Source organism: Budorcas taxicolor, chromosome 15 (assembly GCF_023091745.1).
Source record: "Budorcas taxicolor isolate Tak-1 chromosome 15, Takin1.1, whole genome shotgun sequence".
NCBI lineage: Eukaryota > Metazoa > Chordata > Mammalia > Artiodactyla > Bovidae > Budorcas > Budorcas taxicolor.
The window spans coordinates 77,473,550-77,493,172 of record NC_068924.1 but is presented as its reverse complement, the minus strand read 5'-3'; the positions used below and the strand labels follow the sequence as shown (position 1 = coordinate 77,493,172).

General features: G+C 39.3%; 2 protein-coding genes across 2 annotated transcripts; one reads left to right on the top strand and one right to left on the bottom strand.

Moving 5' to 3' along the window:
* Positions 1–13,756: 13,756 nt before the first annotated feature.
* LOC128060450 (olfactory receptor 9G4-like) lies at positions 13,757–14,704 on the top strand. The gene has a single exon (XM_052652855.1). It carries the CDS (start codon positions 13,766–13,768, stop codon positions 14,702–14,704), a length of 939 nt encoding a protein of 312 aa, XP_052508815.1. The 5' UTR covers positions 13,757–13,765.
* Positions 14,705–17,266: 2,562 nt separating this feature from the next.
* On the bottom strand, positions 17,267–18,190 carry LOC128060449 (olfactory receptor 1013-like). The gene has a single exon (XM_052652854.1). It carries the CDS (start codon positions 18,188–18,190, stop codon positions 17,267–17,269), a length of 924 nt encoding a protein of 307 aa, XP_052508814.1.
* Positions 18,191–19,623: the final 1,433 nt, after the last annotated feature.

Genomic DNA, 19,623 nt, shown 5'->3' with positions numbered 1-19,623 from the left:
CTTGCTCCTTGAAAGAAAAGTTATGACCAACCTAGATAGCATTTTAAAAAGCAGACACATTGCTTTGACAACAAAGTAATGTCTAGTCAAAGCTATGTTTTTTCCAGTAGTCATGTATGGATGTGAGAGTTGGACTATAAAGAAAGCTGAGAGCTGAAGAACTTGTGCTTTTGAACTGTGGTGTTGGAGAAGACTCTTGAGAGTCTTTTGGACTGCAATGAGATCCAACCAGTCCCGAGGGATGGGATGGGGAGGGAGGTGGGAGGGGGGTTTAGGATGGGGAACACATGGACACCCATGGCTGATTCATGTCAATGTATGGCAAAAATCACTAAAATATTGTAAAGTAATTAGCCTCCAATTAAAAATAAATAAATTTATATTCAAATAAATAAATAAATAAATAAATAATAAAATTAAATTAAATTAATGAATTTTTCTTTAAAAAGAAAAAAAAAGTGCTAGAAAAAATAAATAAATAAAGGAAATCAGTCCTGAATATTCATTGGAAGGACTGATGCTGAAGGTGAAACTCCAATATTTTGTCCACCTGCTGTGAAGAACTTACTCATTGGAAAAGACCCTGATGCTGGGAAATATTGAAGGCAGGAGGAGAAGGGGAAAACAGAGGATGATATGGTTGGATGGCATCACCAACTCAATGGGCATGAGCTTGAGTAAACTCTGGCTGTTGACGGTGGGCAGGGAGGCCTGGCGAGCTGCAGTCCATGGGGTTGCCAAGATTCGGACATGACTGAGTGACTGAACTGAACTAAACTGAAGACTTAAACATAAATGGAGATGTAGATAGAAATAGATAAGTAGAGGGACACAAAGAAAGATTTCAAATAGCTCTATATCTAAGAGAGATTCAGAATGAATATCTCAATGAAAGTGAAAATTGCTCAGTCATGTCCGAATCTTGGCAACCTCAGGGACTATATAGTCCATAGAATTCTCCAGGCCAGAATACTGGAGTGGATAACTTTTCCCTTCTCCAGGGGATCTTCCCAACCCAGGGACTGAACCCAGGTCTCCCAAATTGCAGGCAGATTCTCTACTAGCTGAGCCATAAGGGAAGCCCAAGAATACTGGAGTGGGTCTCCTATCCCTTCTCCAGTGGATCTTCCCAACCCAGGAATCAAACTGGGGTCTCCTGCATTGCAGGCAGATTCTTTACCGACTGAGCTATTGGGGAAGGCCTGAAAAATCTCTCTATGGTGAACGAATGACTGATGTCAGTTAAGGTCCCATCAATTTTTGTATTTCTTTACATGTTCAGCTTTACGTGTACATTAATTAAAACTTAGAGAGCATTTTATTATGGTCCTCACATTCTCTAACTTAAGTAGTCTTTATACATGTAAAACGTGACGTTTGCCAGCATAAAGAAGCCCTACTGTTGATAAGAAAGTATACTACTTTGATAGGTTATAACAAAATATTATGGACTGGGTGACTTAAACAACAGCAATTTATTTTATCACATTTCTGTATGATAAAAGGCCAAGGTTAAAACACCATCAGGGTTGCTGTCTTCTGCTGGTAGATGGCCACCCTCACAACAGAGGAGCAAATGGTTGGATGGCGTCGCTGATTCAGTGGACAAGAGTTTGAGCAAACTCTGGGAGATGGTAAAGGACAGGGAAAGTTGGTGTGTTGCATTCCATGAGGTCACAAACAGTCGGACATGACTGAGCAACTGAAAAACAACAACCCTCTTGCTTTTTCTACTCATCTTTTTTTCCTCTGTGTACAAGCATTCCTGGTATCTCTTCATGTGTCCAAATCTCAGTTTTCTCTTTTAATAAAGATACTTAGAAAAAGCAAGAGAGTACAGAAAAACATCTATTTCTGCTATACTGACTATGCCAAAGACTTGACTGTGTGAATCACAACAAACTGTGGAAAAATCCTAGAGACTTTGGAACATCAGGCCACCTAACCTGCCTCCTGAGAAATCTGTATGCAGGTAAAGAAGCAACAGTTAGAACTGGACGTGGCAAAACAGACTGGTTCCAAATCACGAAAGGGGTACATCAAGGCCATATGTTGTCACCGTGCTTATCTAACCTCTATGCAGTGTACATCATAAGAAATGCCTAACTGGATGAAGCACAGCTGGAATCAAGATTCCCAGGAGAAATATCAATAGCCTCAGATATGCAGATGATTCCACCCTTATGGAAGAACGTGAAAATGAACTCAAGAGCCTCTTGATGAAAGTGAAAGAGGAGAGTGAAAAAGTTGACTTAAAGCTCAACATTCAGAAAACGAAGATCATGGCATCTGGTCCCATCACTTCATGGCAAATAGATGGGGAAACAGTGGAAACAGTGACAGACTATCTTTTTGGCCTCCAAAATCACTGCAGATGGTGACTGTAGCCATGAAATTAAGATGCTTACTCCTTGGAAGGAAAGTTATGACCAACCTAGACAGCATATTCAGAGAAAGTGATGGCACCCCACTCCAGTACTCTTGCCTGGAAAATCCCATGGAAGGAGGAGCCTGGTAGGCTGCAATCCATGGGGTCGTGAAGAGTCAGACACAACTGAGTGACTTCACTTTCACGCATTGGAGAAGGAAATGGCAACCCACTCCAGTGTTCTTGCCTGGAGAATCCCAGGGATGGGGAGCCTGGTGGGCTGCCATCTATGGGGATGCACAGAGTTGGACACGACTGAAGCAACTTAGCAGCAGCAGCAGCAGACAGCATATTCAAAAGCAGAGACATGACTTTGCCAACAAAGGTCCATAGAGTCAAAGCTATGGTTTTTCCAGTAGTCATGTACGGGTGTGAGAGTTGGACTATAAAGAAAGCTGAGCGGGGAAGAATTGATGCTTTTGAACTGTGGTGTTGGAAAAGACTCCAAAGAGTCCCTTGGATACCTAGGCTATCCAACCAGTCCATCCTAAAGGAGATCAGTCCTGAATATTCATTGGAAGGACTGGTGCTGATGCTGAAACTCCAATACGTTGGCCACTGACTCATTTGAAAAGACCCTACTGCTGGAAAAAGATTAAAGGCAGGAGGAGGGGAAGGGAACAAAAGAGGTTGAGATGATTGGATGGCTTTACTGACTCAATGGCCATTTGTCTGAGAAGACTCCAGGAGTTGGTGATGCACAGGAAGGCCTGAGTGTTTCAGTCCTTGGGGTAGCAAAAATTTGGACATGACTGAACCACTGGACTGACTGACAAGTCATATTGGATTAAGGCTTATCCTAGTCACCTCATTTTAACTTAATCATGTCTCTTAAGGACCTACCTACTTCCCTGGTGGCTCAGTAGTAAAGAACCTGCCTGAAATACAGGAGATGTGGGTTCAATCCTTAGGTTGGGAAGATCCCTGGGGAAGGAAATGGCAACCCACTCCAGTATTCTTGCCCCACAAATCCCATGGACAGAGAAGCCTGGCAGGCTACAGTCCATGGGGTGGCAAAGAGCCAGACGTGACTATCACCACCATCTACAAATGCAGTCATGTTCTGAGTTAGCAAGCCAGGGGAGGTTAGGACTATAACAAAGGAGTTTTGAAGGGATACAGTTCAAGCCATAACAACAAAGGTGGGTTGGAATTGTCTGATGAATGAGAAAAGGAAGTGTGGCTTTGACAGAGAGAAGAGCATATGGCAAAGAAGAAAATTATGGATTGCATGATCCATTTTGGAGAAGTCTAGTTAATACAATTTGGAGAGTTTCAATTATCAGACATATGCAATAGTAAGATTGTGACTTAGATCCATTTAAAGAGCCAATTTTTAATAAAGTACTCTTCATATTGTTATATCCTAATTAACACATTATCCCCATACTTCAAATGAATGCTAACTATGTCTTTGGAGACTATGGTACATATTTCTGGGCTTCTGTGTGGAAGGAATCCCAAAGGGCTCCTGAAGAGATAAATGCCTCACTTTAGAGGAGGCAGAAAAGAGTGCACTCCCAGGAGTGCCCTTCTGGTCAAAGGTAAGCATCTCAGATCAGAGGCAGTTAAGTGATTTGGCTTCTCTTTGACCTCAGTTGGGCTTCCCTGATAACACAGACAGTAAGGAATCTGCCTGCAATTCAGGAGACCTGAGTTTTATCCCTGGGTTGGGAAGATCCCCTGGAAAAGAGAATGGCTATCCATTCCAGTGGTCTTGCCTGAATAATACCTTGGACAGAAGAGCTACAATCCATGGGTCACAAAGAGTCAGACACAACTGAGAGACTTACACTTTCACTCGACCTCAGTTGAAATCACAAGAGAAGTACAAAGTTTGTCTTTTGCCAAATGCACATGCGCGTGTGCACACAGACACAAAGACACACACACACTTCTAAACAGAGGTCCATTAATGATATACGTAACTCTCATCTAGAATTCAAATTCAGTGTGACAGTTATGCTGACTCATCGCATATTCCTTTACACAGTGGAGAAAACAAGAGGACATACAAGGTGACATGCTTTTTGACTCTAGTGATTCTGATACTCTGTGTTGACTCAACTATAGGTGTAATATTTTAACTTCTTGGTGCTCATTTTTTTAGGTGCAAACTTCAGAGGGAAGTTTGAAGAGGAAATAGGAGGAAAAAGAAAGTAGGTTGATTCCAAATTTGTAGTGTGAGAAGCTAGAATAATAGAATTTGTTATCTGATATAACAAATGAACAGAGAGATCACTTTGGAGGATTGAAGGTTAGGAATTCAGTTGCAAACTTCTGAAGTTTGAATTATTTGTTACTCATCTCTTAGGAGTATAGAATGTTAGCATTAGGTATCTTTTATTGTGTGTGTGTATTTGTGGGTGTGTGAGTCACTCAGTCTTGTCTGACTTTCTGACCTCATGGCCTGTGGCCGGCCAGACTCCTCTTTCCATGGAATTCCTCAGGCAAGAACATTGGCCTGGGTTGACTTCCCTTCTCCCAAGGATCTTCAAAAGTAAGAAATGACCCAGGGGTTGAATCGGGTCTCTTGCATGGCAGGCAGACTCTTTACCGCCTGAGCTACCAGGTAAGCCCCTTTTACAAGTAGAATTTTTAATTTAGAATCATGAGCACAAAATCTGTGGGTAGATTGATAGGGATTCTTGAGCCCTCTAAAATTTTTTTTTGTTTAAACATACATGCAGTTTTGGAAGCTGGGGAGAACATATGTTGCTTTTGTTAGGTTTTCAAAGAGCTTTAACATTCCAAAAATTTAAGAGCAGTTCCAATTATTTTCCTGATGAAGAAATTACGGAATGTACACAAAATCACATTATTGATTATTATAGAAACAAGTATGACAATGCAAATCTCATGTTAATCTTCACTTAAGTCAAGATGATGATATGCTTAATGTCTACAAAGATACATGCATAGCATAAAGGTTGTTAATCTGTTCTGCACACTGTATCATTTCAGGTGAGGTTACATGTTCTTATATTTATGATAGATTTTATAGAGGTTATAAGAGGTTTTAACAAACTGGAATCACAGAAAATTGGTTCTAGAAAAGGATCAACACATTTCTTCATGTGATAAACTTGTGTTCCAGGGAGGACAGGTGACTCTCTTAAAATTATACAGGCATTATATCATTATGTCTATTAAATCTGAATTTTTAAAAAATCACACAAATGGTAAATGCCAGGTCCTGTCCCTATCACAGGATCACAGGACTCCTTCATTCAAGGCCAGTGAACTTTGCACCCTGAACGTGATGCTCCTTTGTCAAATTACATGCAAATAGGTAACAAATATATTTACTTAAAATTTTAAAAAAAGTTCTGAAGGATATCACCAGTCTAAATCTTACTGTCTTACTAGCTTCCACTGGGTTTAATTTTTGTCCACAGCCTGGGCTACTCGTTTAATCTATAACATTGACATTTTCCTACCTTTTAAAAGATATAGAGATGTGGGATGGTGGCTATTTAGGACTTACCCAAGATTGCAGAGATATCAAGGGATGAAATCAGGATTTGAACTCGGGTGCCAGTTCAACCTAGTGGTTTTGCAAGGCTGCCGACACCAGCCCTGTCTTCTCAGAGCTAGGCTGGCTGATATGCCTGTGCACAGCTGCTAACTCAGTGAGAGCTAGATGAGGAAGAATGGGCCCACTCACAAGTCTGGGGTCCAGCTTACTGTCAGCTAAAGTCAAAAAGAGAATGAAGTCAGATGTCTTATCCAGAAAGCTAACCTAGGTTTATTTACATGGTTCAGTTTAGTTCAGTCGCTCAGTTGTGTTTGACTCTTTGTCACCCCATGGACTCTAGCACACCAGGTCTCCCAACTCCTGGAGTTTACTCAAACATATGTCCATTGAGTCAGTGATAGCATCCAACCATCTCATCCTCTGCCATCTCCATCTCTTCCCACCTTCAATCTTTCCCAGCATCAGGGTCTTTTCAAATGAGTCAGCTCTTCCCATCAGCTCTTTCAATACTGGCCACAGTATTGGAGTGTAGGCTTCAGCATCAGTCTTTCCAATGAATAATCAGGATGCATTTCCTCTAGGATGGACTGGTTGGATATCATTTCTGTTGAAGGGACTCTCAAAAGTCTGAAACACCATATTTCAAAAGCATCAGTTCTTTGGTATTCAGCTTTCTTTATATTCCAACTCTCACATTCATGCATGGCTACTAGAAAAACCGTAGCTTCGACTCTATGGACATGTGTTGGCAAAATAATGTCTCTGCTTTTTAATATGCTATCTAGGTTGGTCATAACTTTCCTGCCAAGGAGTAAGCATCTTTTAATTTCATGGCTGCAGTCACCATCTGCAGTGATTTTGGAGCCCCCCCAAATAAAGTCTGATACTGTTTCCACTGTTTCCCCATCTATTTGCCATGAATTGATTGGACCGGATATCATGATCTTTGTTTTCTGAATGTTGAGCTTTAAGCCAACTTTTTCACTTTCCTCTTTCACTTTCATCCAGAGGGTCTTTAGTTCTTCTTCACTTTCTTTCATAAGGGTGGTGTCATCTGCATATCTGAGGTTATTGATATTTCTCCCAGCAATCTTGATTTTAGCTTGTGCTTCCTCCAGCCCAGCATTTCTCATGATGTACTCTGCATATAAGCTAAATAAGCAGGGTGACAATATACAGCCTTGATGTTCTCCTTTTCCTATTTGGAGCAAGTCTGTTATTCTATGTCCAGTTCTAACTGTTGTTTTCTGACCTGCATACAGATTTCTTAAGAGGCAAGTCTGGTGGTCTGGTATTCCCATCTCTTGAAGAATTTCCCACAGTTTGTTGTGATCCACACATTCAAGGCTTTGGCATAGTCAATAAAGCAGAAATAGATGTTTCTCTGGAACTCTCTGGCTGTTTCAATGATCTAGCAGATGTTGGCAATATGATCTCTGGTTTCCAGAGATCATAAAACCAGCTTGAATATCTGATAGTTCACAGTTCGCATATTGTTGAAGAGTGGCTTGGAGAATTCTGAGCATTACTCTATTACTGTGTGAGATCAGTAAAATTGTGTGGTAGTTTCAGCATTCTTTGGCATTGCCTTTCTTTGGGATTGGAATGAAATTTACATTTTCCAGTCCTGTGGCCACTGCTGAGTTTTCCAAATTTGCTGACCTGTTGAGTGTAGGATTTTCACAGAATTATCTTTTAGGATTGGAAATAGTCAACTGGAATTCCATCACCTTCACTAGCTTAGTTCCTTGTGATACTTCCTCAGGCCCACTTGACTTGCATTCCAGGATGTCTGGCTCTAGGTGAGTGATCACACCATCGTGATTATCTGGCTCATTAAGACTTTTGCATATAACTCTTCTACGTATTCTTGCAACCTCGTCTTAATATCTTCTCCTTCTGTTAAGTCCATACCATTTTTGTCCTTTATTGAGCCGATCTCTGCATGAAATGTTTCCTTGGTATCTCTAATTTTCTTGAAGAGATCTCTAGTCTTTCCCATTCTATTGCTTTTCTCTATTTCTTTGCACTGATCACTGGTTTAAATAGTAGCAGCATTTCAAAAGTAAGACAAGAAACATGCAAATCTAAACTGTGGAAAATTCTTCAAGAGATGGGAATACCAGACCACCTAACCTGCCTCTTGAGAAATCTGTATGCAGGTCAGGAAGCAACAGTTAGAACTGGACATGGAACAACAGACTGGTTCCAAATAGGAAAAGGAGTATGTCAAGGCTGTATATTGTCACCCTGCTTATTTAACTTCTATGCAGAGTACATCATGAGAAAAACTGGACTGGAAGAAACAAAGCTGGAATCAAGATTGCCGGGAGAAATATCAATAACCTCAGATATGCAGATGACACCACCCTTATGGCAGAAAGTGAAGAGGAGCTAAAAAGCCTCTTGATGAAAGTGAAAGAGGAGAGCAAAAAAGTTGGCTTAAAGCTCAACATTCAGAAAACAAAGATCATGGCATCCGGTCCCATCACTTCATGGGAAATAGATGGGGAAACAGTAGAAACAGTGTCAGACTTTATTTGGGGCGGCTCCAAAATCACTGCAGATAGTGACAGCAGCCATGAAATTAAAAGACGCTTACTCCTTGGAAGAAAAGTTATGACCAACCTAGATAGCATATTCAAAAGCAGAGACATTACTTTGCCGACTAAGTTCCGTCTAGTCAAAGCTATGTTTTTTCCTGTGGTCATGTATGGATGTGAGAGTTGGACTGTGAAGAAGGCTGAGCGCCGAAGAATTGATGCTTTTGAACTGTGGTGTTGGAGTATACTCTTCAGAGTGCCTTGGACTGCAAGGAGATCCAACCAGTCCATTCTGAAGGAGGTCAGCCCTGGGATTTCTTTGGAAGGAATGATGCTAAAGCTGAAGCTTCAGTATTTTGGCCACCTCATGAGAAGAGTTGACTCATTGGAAAAGAGTCTGAAGCTGGGAGGGATTGAAGGCAGGAGGAGAAGGGGATGACAGAGGATGAGATGGCAGGATGGTGTCATGTACTCGATGGACATGAGTCTGAGTGAACTCTGGGAGATGGTGATGGACAGGGAGGCCTGTCGGGCTGCGATTCATGGGGTCGCAAAGAGTCGGACATGACTGAGCGACTGATCTGAACTGAAAGCCTCTTGAGACCCAGGCTTGGCATATAGTATATGCTATAAATTGTTGACCTAAACAAATAACAAGGCCATCCCAGGCACCAAGGATAGAATCTTGACATCAACAGAATTTATTTTTGAAATCAGAAAATCAGTAAAGAATTCTATCTCTTTTGCAATATATAACATATATAACATAGGTCATTGGTTTGTGGTTTATTTTTACCTTCTTTCTCTTTTAAAATTGGAGTATTAATTAAAGTATAACTACCAACAATGCTTATTTCCAACACTGCCATTCAATATTTCTATACATTACAAAATGATCACCATGATGATTCTAGGTATCATCTGCCACCATACAAAGCTATTACATTTTGACAGTATTCAGGTGTCACTCGATTGTGTCTGACTCTTTGAAACCACATGGACTGATCATGCCAGTCTCTCATTCCATCAGCAACTCCTGGAGCTAGCTCGAACACATGTCCATCAAGTCGGTGATGCCATCCAACCATCTCCTCCTCTGTCGTCCCTTTCTCTTCCTGCCCTCAATCTTTCCCAGCATCAGGGTCTTTTCCAATGAGTCAGTTCTTCACATCAGGTGGCCAAATTATTGAAGCTTCAGATTCAGCATCAGCCCTTCCAATGTATATTCAGAATTGATTGCCTTTAGGATTGACTGTTTTGACCTCGTTGCAGTCCAAGGGACTCTCAAGGGTCTTCTCCAACACCACAGTTAGAAAGCATCAGTTCTTTGGCACTCAGCTTTCTTCATGTTCCAACTCTCACATCTGTACATGACCACTAGAAAAACCATAGCTTTGACTAGACAGACGTTTGTTGGCAAAGCAGTCCCTACTTTTCAGTATCCTGTCTAGGTTGGTCATACCTTTTCTTCCAAACTATCGTCAGCCCTCTTCTTCTTAACAATACTGTTGGCTGTATTTACCATGGTGCACATTTCATTTCCGTGACTTGTTTATTTTGAAACCAGAAGTTTGTTGGTCACCTATTTCATTCACCAAACCCCGCTCCCCCCCACCATCCTCCTTTCCTTTGGCAGTCACCTCTTTGTTCTTTGTATCCCTGAGCCTGATTCTGTTTTGTTATGTTTTTCCACTTGGTTTGGTTATTAGACTCCACATATAAATGAGCTTATATAGTATTTGTCTTTCCCTGTTGTCTCAGTGGTAAAGAATCTGCCTGCAATGCCAGAGACCCAGGTTTGATCCTTGGTTTGGGAAGATCCCCTGGAGGAGGGCATGGCAACCCACTCAAGTACTCTTGCCTGGAGAAATCCATGGACAGAGAAGCCTGGAGGGCTGCAGTCCATAGTGTCACAAAGAGTCAGGCCCAAATGAAGCAACTAAGCAGCAGCAGTTGATTTAATCCCTTATAATATCCTCTAGATCCTTCCATGTGGTTGCAACTCATATAATTTCATCTGGTCCCAGATTTGTTTATTGGAAGATTTTTTGATCGAGGTCTTTTTCAATCTCATTACCAATAAAAAGCCCATATTTTCTATTTCTTCCTTATTTGGTCTTTAAATATTGTATATTTCTAAAAAATTATCCATATCCTCCAGGTTTTCTAATTTGTTGGCACTTATCTGTTTATAATATTCTCTTATGATTGCCTGTATTTCTGTTAAATAGGTTGTAACTTCTATTTTATTTCTCATTTTATTTATTTGGTCATTCTCTCCTTTGTTAATGAATATGGCTGAAGATTTATCTTTTTTTTAACTTTTCAAAGAACTAAGTTTTCGTTACACTGATATCTTCTACTGTTTTTCTAATGTACCTATTTCTACTCTGATATTTATTATTTCTACTAACTTTGATTTGTTCTTCTTTTTCTGGTTTCTTTGTGTGTACTGGGAAGTTGTTTATTTGAGATTGTTCTTGTTTCTTGAGTTTAACAAATGACTTACAAATGACTGCCTTTGCAAAGTTCTGTAGAATTTAGAGTTTTGTTTCTTTTTGAATTATTTTTCCAATTTTTAAATTTTTCTCTTTGAAGTTTTTAGTAACCATTGGTTGGTTGTTGTCAGTTGCTAAGTTATGCCCTACTTTTTGTGATCCCATGAACTATAGCCACAAGGCTCCATTGTCCTTCACTATAACCTAGAGTTTGCTCAAACTCATGTACATTGAGTCAATGATGCCATCCAACCGTCTTATTCTGTGTCACACCATTCTCCTCTTGCCCACTATCTTTTGCAAAATCAGAGGCTTTTCCAGCGTGTCACCTCTTCGCATCAGGCAGTCAAGGTTTTGGAGGTTCATTCAGTCTCAGCATCTATTCTTCCAATGAATGGTCAGGGCTGATTTCTTTTAGGATTGACTCGTTTGATGACCTTGGTGTCCAAGGGACTCTCAAGAGTCTTCTCCAGTACTACTGTTCAAAGGCATCAATTATTTGGCACTCAGCCTTTTTTATGGTCCAACTCCTCACATCCCTACATGACTACTGGAAAAAGCATAGCTTTGACTCTACCCTCAAAGTGATGTCTCTGCTCTTTAATATGCTGTCTAGTTTTGTCATAGCTTTTCTTCTGAGGAGTGAGTGTCTTTTAATTTCATGGCTATAGTCACCATCCACAGTGATTCTGGAGCCTAAGAAAATAAAATCTGTCACTGTTTCCACTTTTTACCCATCTGTTTGCCAAGAAGTGGTGGAACCAGATGCCATGAACCTCATTTTTTGAATGTTGAATTCTAAGCCAGCTTTTTCACTCTCCTCTTTCCCCCTCATCAGGAATTTTTTAGTTAATCTTCACTTTCTGCCATTAAAGTGGTATCATATGTATATTGGAGGTTGTTGATTTTTTTTTGGCAATCTTGATTCCAGTTGTGAGTCTAGGGCTTCTCAGGTTGCTTGGCCGTAAAGAATCTGCCTGCCAATACAAAAGCCTCGGGAGACGCAGGTTAGATCTCTAGGTTGGGAATGTCCCCTGGAGGAGGAAATGGCAACTCACTCCAATATTCTTGCTGGGATAAGCTCATGGACACAGGAGCGTCTTGAGGGTTACAGTACATGGAGTTGCAGAGTTGGACAGAACTGAGCATGCACACATTATATATGTGTGTATATCTATTTACTCTGTTAGACTGATGTCTGTATTATTTTGTAATGCCTTTGTCTATTGCTGTCTTTGTTGTAAAGTCGATTTTGTATGATAAAAGTATTGTTACCCCACATTCTTTCCAGTTACATTTAATACCTTTTTTCCATCCCTACACTTTCAGTATGTGTGTGTCTTTAGATCTGGAATATCTTCTAGGTGGTACATGTGTGTATATGTACTAAGTCACTTCAGTTGTGTCTGACTCTTTGCAACCCTATCAACTATAGCCCTCCAGGCTTCTCTGCCCATGGGATTTTCCAGGCAAGAATACTGGAGCGAATTCCCATGCCCTCCTATAGAGGATCTTCCTTAACCAAGGATTGAACCCACCTCTCTTATGTCTTCTGCATTGGCAGTGGTTCTTTACCATCAGTGCCACCTGGGAAGCCCAGTTAATAAATACCTGGGTCTTATTTTGTTATTCATTTAGTCACTCTGTATTTTTTGATTTGTTAATATATTCCATTTATATTTAAAATAAATATTCGTATGTATTTCTTAATGCCATTTTGTTAATTTTTTTTTAATTTTGGTAATTCTTTTAAAAATTCCTTTTTTTGTTGTTGTCTTCTCTTGTGATTTTTTGGACTCTCTTTAGTGTTGTGTTTGGATTCTTCTCTTCTCTTTTTGTGACTACCATGACATTTAAATATAGCTATCTCTCTCTCTCTATTTCTCTCTCTCTCTCTCTCTCTCTCTCTCTCTCTATATATATATATATATATATATATATATATATATGCAAGGTCTCAACTTATCTGTATCATCACATCTCCTATTTATCTCACGGTTTCTTCTTTATATATTCAGTTTCTTCAGTTGTGGAACGTCTTCAGATGATGCTCATCAATAGTTGCTGTGTAAATAGTTATAATTTAGGTGTGCCCAAGGGAGGAGATGAGCTCAGTGTTCTACTCTGTCATCTGGGCCGCTTCCTGTCCACACTTACAAGCAAATATCACTGATTAAAGAGCTTTTATTTATTTATTCATTTTTTGTTGATGTTCAGGGCTTGAAATTTCCCTCTAAGTGTTGCTTTACTATTTCCCACTTATTAATATGTTGTGTTTTATTTTCACTTTCTTAAAAATAATTTCTATATGTGCTTTAAAATTTTGATTACAAAGTATTTACAAGTATTTTAAATATTCTTTCAAATATTTGGGAATTTTTCATAGATCTATTTTCTACTGCTGGTTTCTAATGTAATTATCAACACATGGGGGTCAGAAAATATACTTCCCATAGCTTGAATTATTTTAAAATTATTGAATGTTTTTATGGCCCCAAATATGGTCTGTTGGAATCAGGTTGTCCTCATTGATAGCTGCTCTGTAAACGGTTGTAATTTTGGGGTGCCTATGGGAGGAGGTGTTCTACATTAAACAATTAGGAAGTGAAAGACCGAATTTCAAAATGAGATTTTAACTTGAATTCCAGTGGCCCCGAAGTCACAGACTGATGTTCTGTCATTCTAAGCAATAAGAGATAAAGGTCCATAAGCTTCCTAGGAATTGCTGGTTTAATATACAGTTTATTTCTTTCAATAGAAAATCATTAAATCATTTAGCAACTTTTTCTTATCTTATCAGACTTTCTCCTCTGTAGACATGGAAGTTGGAAATCGCACCCTCCTGACTGAATTCATCTTACTGGGCCTCTCAACAGACCCCCAGTGGAAACTGACCCTATTTGGAATATTTCTGATGCTTTATTTGATCACCTTGTCAGGTAACATGTCCTTAGTTATCTTAATCCATACTGATTCTTGCCTGCACACACCTATGTATTTTTTCATTGGCAATCTCTCTTTCTTGGATTTCTGGTACACCTCTGTGTACACCCCCCAAATCCTGGCGACTTGTGTCTCAGAGGATAAGCACATGTCATTGGCTGGATGTGGAGCCCAGTTTTTCTTTTCCTGCACTGTAACCTATACTGAGTGCTATCTCCCAGCAGCCATGGCATACGACCGCCACATAGCAATCTGTAATCCGCTACTTTATTCAAGTACTATGTCCCCTTCTCTCTGTACCAGACTTGTTGCTGGCTCCTATGTAGGAGGGTTCTTGAATGCTATAGCACATACTGCCAACACTTTTCGCCTGAGTTTCTGTGGTAAAAATATCATTGACCACTATTTCTGTGATGTACCACCACTGGTGAAGATGTCATGTACAGACACCAAGGTCTATGAGCAGGTCCTCCTGGGTCTCGTGGGTTTCACGGTCCTCTCGAGCATTCTTGTCATCATCATTTCCTATTTCCACATTCTTCTTGCTATTCTGAGGATCTGCACGGCTTTGGGAAGGGGCAAGGCCTTCTCCACCTGTGCCTCACACCTGGTCTCAGTCACGCTCTTCTATGGATCCCTGCTCTTCACATATTCAAGGCCAAGTTCCACCTACTCCCTGGGGAAGGACAAAGTGGCATCTCTGTTTTACACTGTGGTCAATCCATTGCTCAATCCTCTTATCTATAGCCTGAGAAACAAAGATATTAAAGCGGCCTTCTGGAAAGCAACACAGACTATAAGACCTCAGAGATGAAGGTGATCTTTTTGCAGGATGCTGTCGTTGCATTTTCCAAATTATTGTCTTATAAACATGCTTGTGCACATTGCCATATTTCAAGTAAATACAACACATTTTGCTTAAAAGATGAATCATTGATTGAACCATTTTATGTTGATTATTCTTTTGCTGTGATTAAACTATTAAAACTAATATTGAGTTGTTTGATGCTCTACAAGATTGCATTCTGCTACTTTGCAGTACTTGATTTTCATAAAAACTCATCCTCTTTGATTGGGGGGGATCTCTTTGAAAAAGAAAGTGGATTTGGATGGTTTTCAAATACATTAGCTTGAGTTTGAATCTTGGTGAGCAAACTTTATTGATTGAGAAGTAGATTTAAAATTGTGAAAAAGCTGGAAATAAAATTTGACAAATATTTGTTTTTATTAAGACATTCTTCCAAACTCACTCATAAAAAGATAATGTGTATATCGATTATTTCTTTGTCATCCGTGTGCCTTCAACTGCAAGGAAATATTAAGTAAAGTGTTTGAATTGTTTAGATTATGAAGAATATACTTTTCTAAACATAGAGGAACATATGTTATTAGGATTACATAGCACCTTAAGTGTGATCTCTTCCAGATAGAATGAGTAGTCTGCCGTGCCATCCATCTGATCATGAACTGCATATTCCCCATGAAGCAAAATAACAGCATCAAATGGGACAAATAGAAACAAAAAGAGAAGAGAGAACAAAAAAAAGCCCCAACAAATTAAAGCTCTGCTGTATTCTAGATTCAGTGTTTGCTCCCATCCTCACAGACAATGATGGAATTTCTTAATTACCTAGAACGTTACAGGTCAATATTTAGTACAAGGCAGGTTTAGTTGTTTTTCTTCCTGTGATTTGCTTGTAATATATAGCTCTTTTTGAAAACTGATTCTGCATTTTATGCTTAACATTTTTAAAAGTTCATAAAAAAATTCATTGTAAGCAATAATAACCTCCATTGCTTTTGGAAGAGTACTGATCCTTTTGCTGTCATCAATATTCATAACAAAGGTAATGAACAATAACTCTCCAGATACTCTTGCTGTTCATAATCTGATGTTATATATTTGACTCTCTCATGCCTATAAAAACAGTTTATAGAAACTGTAAACTATAAAACTGAAGATAATGTTTCCAAACATACTAATTCATTTGTTGTAGCTGATCCTTCAAGATATGTTTTAATTTCCACACATATGCAAAAATGATAGCTAGGCAAGTGCAAAACAATGAATCTATGATTCTAATCTGGAATTATAAGCTTCTGACACAGGTGATTAAGTTAAAAACTTATCTTGTTATTCTCCCCATTTTTGTAATATGTATTAGGCAGTTTACATTTTACCTTTAAAAAGAGGATAAATTCAAATCAGGCTACCATCCCCAAATGTGAATTTGCACGGCAAGGGAAAGCTAAGTGCTTAGTAACCTCGTTATTACCCTAAAAGTGAGCACATCCTGGTGTTGGTTCTGTTTCTGTCTGATTTGTCTACCTCCTGCCATAGTCAGCAAGTAGCTTTTGAAATACTTTGAACATAGTATGTATAGATTCTATATTTATGGAGTATATATGATATCATTGGCTAGTGGGAAATGTCTGCATCAGCTAGTGATCAGATGGAAAAAGAGAGAAGAAAACCAGAAGAAAGTAGAGGAACTCATTTCTTATAATAAAAAAGTTAAAATCATTCATTGATAAACATTGAAAAGAAGGTATTTGAGGACAACATTTAAAATTTTCAGGTCAACTTTACTTAATTTTTGACAATTTTAATGATTATTTTCTTTTTACTTTTTGACCACCTGAAATGACTAATTTAAAAAATGCTCTTTACAACAACACTGCAAATTACAGAATGTTGGTTGCATTTGACAAATGAGTAGTTTGCACGTCAGAAGTTACAATTTTTTGTTGAAAGGCATAGCTATTGTCATAATGGGCACATTTATAAAATACAGTTAAATAAAAGTTTCAGAACCAATAGTTGAGGCCAATTCATTATTTGTACTAGCTCTGATATTTCTGATTTTTGTTTTTATCTGTGTTTATTATCTAACACCTCATTGCCTCCTCTTTCCATCAAAAAATTCTTCACAGTCCTTACTCTTTCATTACCACAGAAGCATTGTATCAGACAAGAAGAGTTTGAGATATATTTCACAAGTGTCAAGGATCCATGTAATGGTTTCTTCACAATCTCTTAATGCTCATCAAGTAGGTGGAAAATGGGTCTATCCCAAGGAGATAGTAAAATTTAATCATTTGGAATTTCAGAAGTGTAATATACTCATGTATTATATTAAATTTTGATATCATTTTTAAAAGCTATATTAAGTTGAATTTATTAAGTTGTAGAATAGATTATAACAGAATTAGTAAACAAAACAAATTAAAGCAAAGAAAAAGACTTTTTCATTGAATTTCTTTGAGTAAAGAAACAGGTGTTTTTTAAAAAAAATATTCCTCCCAAACTTCCCCTGAAGCAGTCTGTTTTCACTGAGCAATGTTTCAAGAAATTTATGTCAGTTTAGATTTCAGATTATGTGAACCTGGAGAGCTTTTTCAGAGCATCTTTAACATCTGTATTCCTCATACTGTAGATCATGGGGTTCAACATGGGGAACACCACGGTGTAAAATGTAGACACCACCTTGTCCCTCTCAAGGGAATAGCTGGAACTTGGACGGGAGTAGATGTAGAGACTGGAGCCGTAGTACAAGGTGACAGAGATCAGGTGGGAGGAGCAGGTGGAGAAGGCTTTGAGGCGGCCCTGAGTGGAGCAAATTCGCAAGATGGCAGCAATGATGAAGGCGTAGGAAGCTAGGATGAGCACAGTGGGGGTGATGACGTTGGAGGCCAGGAGGAAGTACAACACATCCTGGTACGTCTCTTTCACATCACAAGCCAATTTCACGAGAGGTGGAACATCACAGAAAAAGTCATCAATAATATTACCACCACAAAAATTCAATGTGAATGTGTTGCTGGTGAGTATTATTGCATTGACAAAACCCCCAGTATAGGAATATATAACCAAACAGATACAGAGTCTCCTCGACATGACCTGAGCATAGAGCAGGGGACTGGAAATGGCCGCATAGCGGTCATAAGCCATGGCAGCCAGCAGGTAGCACTCGCTGTAGGCCAGCCCCGCAGAGAAGAAGAACTGGACTGCACAGCCAGTGAAGGAGATGCTCTTGTCTTCAGAGATGCAGGTCACTAGGATCTTTGGGGTGTACACAGAGGAGTAGCAGAGATCCAGAAAGGACAGATTCCCAATGAAAAAATACATGGGTGTGTGCAGTCGGGAGTCATTACCGATCAACACTATGAGGGTGGCATTTGCTACCAGGGTCATGGAGTACACACCAAGGAATACCACAAACAGGACCAGCTGCGTCTTGGGGTCTGTTGTGAATCCCACAAGGATGAACTCAGTCACCGTGTGATTGTTCTTCTCCATGGTTTAAAGAGACCTCACCTACAAATGAAGGAATTAAGAGTTTAATTACCTCAACCCATATCAAAGGAGGGCATTCTTTTATACAAATCTATGAAATATGGTCAAGACTATGGTTATTAAAGTAAGGAAGAGCTGAACAGAAATCTTGGCTTATTTGGGAAGATGAGGGAAGTTTTCTGAGCCTCAATATATTTATTTCAACAAAGTGACTTGAATACTAGAAAGCTTTAATGCTGTTTGGGGCTTACTTATTTATTTGGAAAATATTTCTTGAGCCCTTGGGGCTGTCTGGCCATTAGGATACAGAAGTGAAGCTAACAGCACTGATCGTTATTCTGTGGAGGCTTTACTTAGAAAGGAGAGATACATAGGCAATGCAGTGATAAAAATCCGCCTGCCAATGAGGGAGCTGCCAGAGGTGCAGGTTTGGTCTGAGTCAGGAAGATCCCCTGGAGGAGGACATGCTAACCCACTCCAGCACTCTTGCTTGGAAAATCCCATGGACAGAGGGGCCTGGTGGACTGCAGTCCATGGGGTCACAAAGAGTCAGACACGACTTAGTGACTGAGCATGTCCACACTATACAAGGAAACAAATAAGAAAGTTTTTCATTTAATGATAGATGATATTAAAAAGAAAAAACTGAATGATTTGGTGAAGAGGAACTGGGAAAGGAGCTAATGTAATTTTTGCCCTGAGAGAAAAAAAAAAAAATCTGTTTTATATTTCCCAGCTACAAGCAAAGTTGTTCAAAGCTCATGAGGTATGGTAAAGTCCCTATGGTTTAAGAGGTAGTAACATATGAAGGGTGGTAGGCATTCCCACCCCCAAATATGCCACTTTGACAGAAGAATTATTTCATCAGCATTTAAAAAACGGCAGAAACCTAAGGGACACTCTGATATCCCCTTCTCTTACTGAAAGCAGGAGATGAAACTCATGTGAGAACTGCATTCTCAATACCTGTGTTGTGTGCTCAGTTATGTCTGACTCTTTGTGACCCCATGGACTGTAGCCCACCAGTCTCCCCTGTCTATGGGATTCTCCAGGCAAGAATACTGGAGTGGGTTGCCATTTCCTATTCCAGAAGATATTCCTGACCCAGGGATAGAACTCATGTCTCTTGCATCTCCTGCATTGGCAGGCAGATTCTTTACCACTAATGCCACCTGGGAAGCCCAATACCCCAACAAAAAAGAAATATTCCTATGATCATTATTATAAACAGGAATTTGAGATAAAAAATTCTATACAAAGAGAGCTTATTAAGATAATTTTTCCTTTATTATCCATATGATACTTTTATTTTTTTATTTTTTTAATTTTTATTTTTACTTTATTTTACTTTACAATACTGTATTGGTTTTGCCATACATTGACATGAATCCACCACGGGTGTACATGTGTTCCCAAACATGAACCCCCCTCCCACC

Coding starts and splice junctions, on each gene's coding strand:
- LOC128060449 (XM_052652854.1), bottom strand. CDS start 18,190: ATGGAGAAGAACAATCACACGGTGACTGAGTTCATCCTTGTGGGATTC.
- LOC128060450 (XM_052652855.1), top strand. CDS start 13,766: ATGGAAGTTGGAAATCGCACCCTCCTGACTGAATTCATCTTACTGGGC.